The sequence below is a fragment of the Terrapene carolina genome, unplaced genomic scaffold (genome assembly GCF_002925995.2).
Source record: "Terrapene carolina triunguis isolate 2854851 unplaced genomic scaffold, T_m_triunguis-2.0 Scaffold131, whole genome shotgun sequence".
NCBI lineage: Eukaryota > Metazoa > Chordata > Testudines > Emydidae > Terrapene > Terrapene triunguis.
Window position 1 is genome coordinate 21991619 of NW_020664482.1, and position 9089 is coordinate 22000707.

Sequence of the window (9089 nt, forward strand, 5' to 3'; positions counted from 1 at the left end):
GGTGAAGTTTTAAATATATCGTAGAATAAGAGGAACCCATATGGCCTCCAAAAGCTACTTCCTCAAGTTTGAGAGAGAGAAAATGATGGAGACTGAATGATTCTTGACACCTTGCAGTTATTCATGTTAATTGGATTTTGATCAATGGTTAACAGTTTGATGTCCTCGGATACCATTTCTCTCTCATTGTGGAAACTATGCCTGTTTCAGCTTGTCTTGCAGACAGCAGTGGAAATTCACCCTCTTCCAGAGCATCAACTTTCTGCAGTGAATTCAGCTGAGGCAAATGCTCCACAGCATCACCTGGAACTATGATTTGCAGTGTATCTGGAAGTGCCTTGTAAGTGATTCTTGTCCTCTTACTATTGAACAGTGATTTGAGGGTTGGTAGCATGAAGTGTACTATAGCTCAAATGCACTTTCAGGCTTTAGGGTGAAGGTAATATAGTGTAATCCCCTTTCTCCTTCAAAGGACCTTTCTAATTCCATATACCAAGAGCCACAGGGATTGTTCCATATGGCCTTATCAAGAACACTCACAACGTAAGAACTGAGCTGGCTAAACTTCTAGATGGACTATTATGAGGCAGTATGGAGTGCACAATGTATTCAAACGAGGAAATAGCTTTACTGTTGCCATCTTTCAGTTACTTTTCAAGTCATCTTAATACCCACCTTTGAAGAACGGTTGGTTTGCTGTTGCCTGGCAGATGATATATGCACTATGCATGTGTAACAGGATGGTCTGCCCCTTTAAGGGCCTGGGGCCACCAGCCAGCCCTGTTTGAGTATCAGACCCAGCTAGTAAGGGGTCCAGTGATCAGGGGCGGCTCTATGTATTTTGCCGCCCCAAGCATGGCAGTCAGGCAGCTTTCGGCGGCATGCCTGCGGGAGGTCTGCTGGTAACGTGGATTCGGTGGCATGCCTGCGGGAAGTCCGCTGGTCCTGCGCCTTCGGCATACCCGCTGCCGAATTCGTGGGACCGGTGGACCTCCCGCGGGCACGCCGCCGAAGGCCCCCTGACTGCCACCCTCACAGCAACCGGCAGGCTGCCCCCTGCGGCTTGCCACCCCAGGCACGCGCTTGGTGTGCTGGTGCCTGGAGCCGCCCCTGCCAGTGATCCCTATAAAGGGCTGAGAGAGTTCACCTGGAGGGAGATGGGTTTCTGCAGTAGGTCCTGAAGCAGGAACTAGACGAGAAGAGTATGTTCTCCTTTCAGCCCTGAAAGCGGCAAGGGGAAACGAATGATGTTTTGCCTATGTTTTATGTTTCAAGACTAAAACTGCCCTGAGGGAAGATCCTGAAAGAGATCTGGGCATAGGGCTGAGTTTTTCCTGTGCCTCCAGTGTCCCTACGACTTATATTCAGGAGGGATAAATCCCCATATTCAGGAGAGGGGATGTGGCTTGAGCTGTAACTCTGGAATGTGTGCTGCACAAAGGGTGTCACTTTTGGAAATGAAGATTTCAGTTGTTGTGTGTTTTGTAGATGTTTCATATCCTAACACCAATAAACCTAGTCCTACCTGCCGTCCTAACAATTACATCACTCTCTGGCAGCAATGACTGAGGCCGTCTCCTTCTTTTTCTTCTTCTCACTACAAAGTAGAGTTAGATCGCTGTGTTCTAAAGCACTTAGGATTTGACATCTGTTCCTGTTTTATTCTTTTAAATGAATTAAGCACTGGTGAAAAATGCCTGTTTGAAAGCCCCAGAGACTCCAGTCTCTCTCTTTATCCTCAGAAGAGGAACAGTATAAGCATCAGTTGTGCAAGCTCCCTCTAGCAATGTGCCTCTTCCTTGGTGTGGAGGGACTGCTTCTAGGGGTGAGTAGGGAGTTCAGTCTCTGGCTGTTTTGCTCTTTAGCTTCTCTACTGAGAACAAGGAAATCAGTTGTTACTAGGGTGACCAGACAGCAAATGTGAAAAATTGGGACAGGGTGTGGGGGGTAATAGGAGCCTATATAAGAAAAAGACCCAAAAATCGGGATTGTCCCTATAAAATCAGGACATCTGGTCACCCTAGTTGTTGCCAGTTGTGATTGTTGTTTCTATGATGCGGACACCTGTTGCTTAGGAACTGGACGGCTACCCCTAACTCATTTCAAACAGGCAAATAACTTTCAGGGTCACATTCTTTCCTGTGCTCAAGGCTGGAGGAGGTGTCAGGGGCCAATGATGGCTCCCTCATCTCAAGCAGTCCTGGTGTACATTAGAGCAGCCTAAGAGGGAAGTTCTAACTTAGGCCAGCAGGTTATGGAACATCAAAAGTGGCCAGACTGGTAGAAGAGAATATGTCCCTCAGTTGCTACTGACTTGAGATGGAATTGAACTGGTGAACTGCTTTGTATCCCCAGTGGCTCTGTTTCCTGCCAGCCTTTCAGGACCCCGGCATATCTTATACTTGTTTAGTATTCTTAGGCACCATTTGTATTTAATAAATTGCTAATCATCTCCACCAGCCCAGCAACTCATAAATCTTCTTTCTTTCAAGACTCTTTTTGGGAGTTTATTCTATCTTTTTCAGACTCTAAATTCTTTGGTCAAGATTCTTTTCCCCGTTTATACTTGTGTAAATGAAGAGTAATTCCAGTAAGTAAATTAAGCCACACCAGATTTAGACTGGTGTGACTGAGAGCATAGTTTGGCCTTTCCTATATATCTGAATATGAACAGATGGGAAAAACATCCCAAAACATTTGTTATACACAAAAGCTGTTTTTATTAAATCGGAGAGAAAATACAGAGAAATGCTATAAAGAATCTGGTATTGGAAAACAGGAAACAATAGCTCAGATGTTGCTAGCACCTGGATCTAGTCACTACCACTATCTTCATTTCAACTACTAGTGGATCTGAATCTGTTTTGTTATAATACGGTCTTTGAAAACACAGCAAAGTTTATTACAGTAATAACTTTCCTAAAAGCTGCCAAGCCCTGGGCCTGAATAAATCTAGGTCAAAATGAAACAAGAGATTCATTACCCAAAGAAAAGTGAAATGGGGGAAGAGATTTGAAGGTCACTGCCAAGCTCCTGCAGTGCTTCATGCCGGGAAAGTAAATTCTTGGAAAATACCAGACAGAGAGAAAACTTGGAAAAGGGCCCTGTTCTCTGGAACTGGATTTGCACTTTCCATCTGTGTTTAACAATGATCAGAAAACACAGGCTCTTGTTGTATTGCTATCAAAGGGCCTTATTCAGAGCCCAGTAACAGCTTGTATCATTTTGTTTCCTATTATTTCAATGGCTTTTCGCATCTGGAACATACCTCTGGGCTTCAGTAACCAAAATGAGTGCAAAAGTTTTAATGTGCTCCTGTGAAAGTGTACTGTAGGAGGTGCTGTAATGCCTGCAAACTTAAATTTTTCCATTAAATATGAAACTAAGTGGGACCTTAGCATAGACGGGAAAAATTGAGCAGCTAACACCAGACCATAACACCTCGCAGGAACTGGAGAAAGACCCGAGGGCTGTAGACCAGGTAACACTGTTCTGCCTGGGGCCCGGAATTGCTATCAGCGGGCCTGCCAAGAGCTTTAAGTTAAAACAACCGCTAGCTGCCCCAAAGGGGCCATTTTGGCAGCCAGGGACCAGCAATACTTTGCTATACCCCCTTCCACCAGCTATGTCCCTGTGCTGGATGCTTAGAAGCGCGTGGCATAGGGCTGTCTGTAATGGCTGTGCGCCACCCTGGGAATCCTCAGCTGCCTGGCAAGTGCAGCTGTACAGCCCCTTTAGCTGCAGCAGTGGTGCATATCAGGGGACCAAAACTAGCCCAGTTAATCAGCCTGGAAAGTCCAAATACAAATACCTCTTTTCAAAAAGAAGAAAAAGGGATTGCAGAGCCCTAGGGAGCATAACTAGGTGTAGTGAGTTCAAATGAAGCAAACCAATCTTAGGTGGAATATCCGGTAGATCTTTCTCTGATGAGGTCTGAATCTGCCTCTTTGCTTGTGTAATTTAAAACTAGACCGGAGCCTTAGGGTACGTCTACACTGTAATAAAACACCTGCAACTGGCCTGTGTCAGCTGACTCGGGCTTGCAGGGCTCAGGCTGCAGGGCTATAAAATTGCAGTCTAGACATTCGGGCTCGGCTGGAGCTCATGTTCTGGGACCCCATGAGGAATCTACACTGTAATTTTATAGCCTCCCAACCTGAGATCCATGAGCCCAAGTCAGCTATCACAGGCCATCTGTGGGTGTTTTATTGCAGTGTAGACATAGGAAATAGCCTAAGGCTGGGGTGAGAAAGGTGACGTGAAAAGTCCTTTTTGTCTCTAATTCCTTTGAATAATACGAGAGAGAAAATCTGGAAACTGACTTTGAGGAGTAATTAAAAAACCATCTGTCAGGGTTCCCTCCCCACTCTGAACTCTGGGGTACAGATGTGGGGACCCGCATGAAAGACCCCCTAAGCTTATTTCTAGCAGCTTAGGTTAAAACTTCCCCAAGGCACAAATCCTTTCCTTGTCCTTGGACAGTATTGCTGCCACCACCAAGTGATTTAGACAAATATTCAGGAAAAGGACCACTTGGAGTTCCTATTTCCCCAAAATATCCCCCCAAGCCCCTTCACTCCCTTTCCTAGGGAGGCTTGAGAATAATATACCAACCAATTGCCTTTAATAACAGTACAGACCAGACCCTTTATTTTTAGGACACTAAAATCAATCAGGTTCTTAAAAGAAGAACTTTATTATACAGAAAAAAGTAAAAGAAGTACCTCTGTAAAATCAGATGGAAGATAATTTTACAGGGTGATAAAAAGATTTAAAACACAGCGGATTCCCATCTAGGCTCAACTTTAAAGTTACAAAAACAGGAATAAACCTCTATCTTAGCATAGAGAAATTCACAAGCTAAAACAAAAGATAATCTAATGCATTTACTTACAATTTCTGTAATTTTAGATGTAACATTTCAAGGTATCTTTTCAAGAGATGGGTTACCTGCTTGGTGTGTCTCTCTCTCTCTCTCTCTCTCTTTCTATCCAGAAGGAACATAGAGAGCACAAACAACCCCTGCCCCCCTGCCATTTGAAAGTATCTTCTTTTCCCATTGGTCCTTCTGGTCAGGTGCCAACTAGGTTAATTGAACTGATTAACCCCTTACAGGTAAAATGATTCTGTACCTCTGTCTGTACCTCTTGCCAGGCGGGATTTTATGTTATTGCATACATAAAGGTTGTTACCCTTCCCTTTATATTTATATCTCAAACACTCTGTCTTAAATAGTGAATTTTCTTTTAACAGTCTCAGCAGTTACATACCTAAAATCTTCCTAATATGATCATGGACCAAAACAAGTTAAAAATTTGCAGGTGCAAAAGTTTATTCCCTCTGCAGCTAGAAATGAATGGAAAGCCCTTTAAATGAAAGGAGGGTGACAGCTCTTTTTTTAATTTAACTTGAGTAAGGAACAGTCAGGAAAGGAACAAATTTTCCCTGCATTTCTGTTGCTCAACATTCTAATTTTATATTGGGCCCAGGAAGTTTGAGCATTACATATTTTCAAAATACCACTGTTCTTTGAGGCTGTAAGAAGCACAGCGGGTGGCAGAGAGAAGAATAATGTGGCCAGGAGAACATCTGGCTTGGCAGTTGTTGACATGTTTGAGTATTATTCCTTAGAGGATGAAAAGCGATTGCTGATAGGACAGACTTGGAGGGGATTGGGGGGGGTTCAACATTTTTTCTGTTCGATTGGTTGGTGTTGTTTTCTAGCATCCATGAGCCTAAGCTTGGAGCCCAGCCACTGAACATCCTGTTTTCACTGAACTTGTCTCTTTCTCTAGGCTTCTTCTCCTCTCCTCTGGTCACAAAGCTACTGCAATAACTCCAAGGTAAGGATCTGAAATGTAGCTTTTTAGTTGATTTCTCACTTGGGATTTGTACTGTTGAGCGAGAGGCATCGAGCATCCTAAGCAGATGAATAAGAATGTAGCAAAGGCATTTAAAAATCAGCTTTTTACACAGCTACTTGCTTGTAAAAGGAAGGAGAATGCTCTCGCAAAGTTCCAGTAACAGGTTTTCTGAACTCTGAGAAGGTTAGTCCAACTTGCTGTGTCACTCATATCCTTGCTTCAGTATTTGAGTTTATGTGCTGCAAGCACGAAGCAGAGTGTGTATCTATGTACTGTGTGGGCCCAATCCTGCTCCCATTGAAATCAATGGGAGTTTTGCCATTGACTTCATTGGAAGCTGGATCAGGCCCTTGGTGTGCACACATGTGTTGAGGGCAGTCACTGAGGCAGCCAAACAGGAATTAATTTATGCTTCTAGTGAATTTGTGAGCCAGCCCCAGCCTTCTCTTACCAAGCCTTCTGGTGAAAGGGAACTATATGGGGAGCCTAGTAACATACTGTGATAGTGTCCAAGCCCTTCACTTCTGGACTGTGGGTTCAAATCTTGATTACTAGCAGGTCACAAGTGGAAAGGAGCTGAGCTCCCATTCCTTGGTACCACACAAGGGAGCTGGTGCTTCTTTGCCCAAGTGCTTTCCACAAAGACAGAAGAAGGTGATAACTGGACGGTATAAAGTACAGACAGGAATGAATGGGTGGGGTGCACGAATGTGAGTAGGAAGGAAAGAGAGGGCAGGTCTAGAACAGCTCACAGTGATACAGGTCAGAACTGAGAGGTCTAATAATATAATAATAATATAATATATGGAGATATACCTATCTCATAGAGCTGGAAGGGACCCTGAAAGGTCATCGAGTCCAGCCCCCTGCCTTCACTAGCAGGACCAATTTTGCCCCAGATGGCCCCCTTAAGGACTGAACTCACAACCCTGGGTTTGTTTAGCAGGCCAATGCTCAAACCACTGAGCTATCCCTCCCCCTATCCCAGGACTGCCCTAGAAGGGGATGCAGTATGTCAGAAATGACAGAGGTGTCGGTGTGCGTGATATCCATGGGTCCTTTCCGAAATGTCCCAGTTCTCTGTCATTGCCACATGTTGTATAGTGCAGAAGACTGAGGTTGACTCATGAAATTTCTCTTGTAATGACATTAATACAGAACTGAGAAACAGCTTCCACACATTTGGGCTCAACATACTTTAAGCTTTGGAGAATGGAGCTGATACTGAGTTATCAGTAACTGTACATGAATCATGCTGCTCAGTGACACAGTCCTGGGCAGCAGGGTCTGGGATTGCTATGGAGGCATCACATTCAGCCCCTGGAGAAGGGAGTGCCTCATGTTGCTCATGAACCTCTCCCAGCTGACCCAGGGGTCGTGTTGATAGACTCCAGGAGGAAGCAGCAACCTACAGCTGGGCAGATAGTTACACCCAACATGAGTCCAGAGGGGACGAATAAAGAGGCAAAGTGGAACCTCGGAGAACATTTACCTCCCCCTCCCAGAAAACATGGTCCAGTTGACAGCCATGCAGTCATATCATCTCACTTGTGACTCTCCAAATCATCAAGGTAATGTGGAGAGAGGAGAAAATCTCCCACACCCAGAAGGATAGGTGAAGTCTAAAAGACCACCTAAAGCTCTGTGATGAAGACTGTGGTCAAAAGCTCGGCTCCTCTGGCACATAGGAAGTTAATACATGGGTATTTCCCGTCATTATGTTAGGCAGAGTTTTCTGAATTCCCTCAGGAACTAAGGACCATCACAAACTGCACCGCCTTGTGCTCCAAATGCAAGGTATTTTTCTTTGACCTTGCCTTCCCTAACATAAATACATGGCAACATGTATATTAAAAATATTATATTATGTTAAAAAAACACTACCAAAAACAAGACACTCCACAATATACTCTTCTCCCCTAGGGAGAAGTTGAGAGAACAAACAACATGTGACAGACAGTCATGTTTCTTAATGCACTATTGGAAGGCATTCAGATGAGTGATGCGCGCAGTAGAAGAGCCTATATTGAATAGAATAGGTCAGTGGTGAGAGGAGTCAGGCACTTTCTCTAGGAAATTCCAGTGCTCAGGGAAGTTACAAAATGAGCTTTAATAGAGTGGTGTGACATGCCATGGAAAACTGCCCTGCTTCAGATTTGCAGCCTTGAGGGTTTTAATTTGCATTCTTATCCTTTCTCCCTCTTGTAGGCTTGCTAGAGATTAACAGAAGCCAATCAGAACGTGAACCCACCACTTGACACCTGAAGGATGGATGGCTCAAAAGAGAAGATCATCCTGAATGTTGGAGGAATCAGACATGAGACGTACTGCAGCACCCTCCGGACCTTCCCAGGGACCAAGCTCTGCAGCCTCACAGAGCCCAATGCCAGCACACTATATGATTATAACCCTACCACCAAAGAATTCTTCTTTGACAGGAGTGCTCAGCTCTTTGGCTATGTGTTGAGCTATTACAGGACCAAACACCTCCATTGTCCTGTAGACACCTGCAGATCAGTCTTAGAGGAAGAGCTGGCTTTCTGGGAGATAAGTGATGCACAGCTGGCACCCTGCTGTTGGCTGAAGCTGACCAACAAAGACAGCCAGCCGGAGGAATTTAATGTTTGGGATGAGAACGAACATGCTGATGACCAGTGCCTCATAGTCCAGGTGGAAAGAAGGGATTTCAGCTGGAGGGCCAGGTGGCAGCCAAAGATCTGGTCTATCTTTGAAAAGCCCTTTTCCTCTTTAAGTGCCAAGGTAATGCTCCCAGTGGGGAACCAGATAGATTCGTCAGCGTGAGCCTGAATCTGTAGGGGTGGAAAAAGCTTAGGAACTTGCAGCTCTAGTGCACGGGTTCAGAGTCCTGCTTACAGCTACAGTACTTGAATAATTAAATAAAACATCCCAGAATAACAACTTGATTCACCAATATTTTTAGTGTGCAGTTCAGCTTGCTCTGATTCAGGTAGGTGATGCTGCTATTAGTTACACAGAAGTATTTGCCTTGGTATTCCAGGGCAATTTGTGAATCCTAGAGGTTTCATGAGTTTTAGCACTAATGATTATTCCTCTGAAAATTCATACTAGAAATGAGCTATTTACTATGAGTTATTTTTATATTATAAGATTTTACTAATCTCACTTGGGAGCTGAAACCAGACCATGTGATTTAGGTGACCCCCTTTCTCATTCACCATGACTAATAAACAATTGAAGTGATCA

General features: G+C 44.3%; 1 protein-coding gene across 2 annotated transcripts in view; it reads left to right on the plus strand.

Moving 5' to 3' along the window:
* The first annotated feature begins 255 nt into the window (after positions 1 to 255).
* LOC112104793 (potassium voltage-gated channel subfamily C member 1-like) overlaps positions 256 to 9089 on the plus strand; it is a 13434-nt gene continuing 4600 nt past the window's right edge. Inside the window, exons 1-3 of one of the 2 annotated variants that reach the window (XM_024197334.2) lie at positions 256 to 340; positions 5796 to 5843; positions 8073 to 8624. In XM_024197334.2, the coding sequence (XP_024053102.2) occupies positions 8133 to 8624 (492 nt within the window). In that variant the 5' untranslated portion in view covers positions 256 to 340; positions 5796 to 5843; positions 8073 to 8132. Of the gene's footprint in view, positions 341 to 5775; positions 5844 to 8072; positions 8625 to 9089 lie in introns of those variants that run through there. The other variant, XM_029911853.1, reaches the window with a different exon arrangement.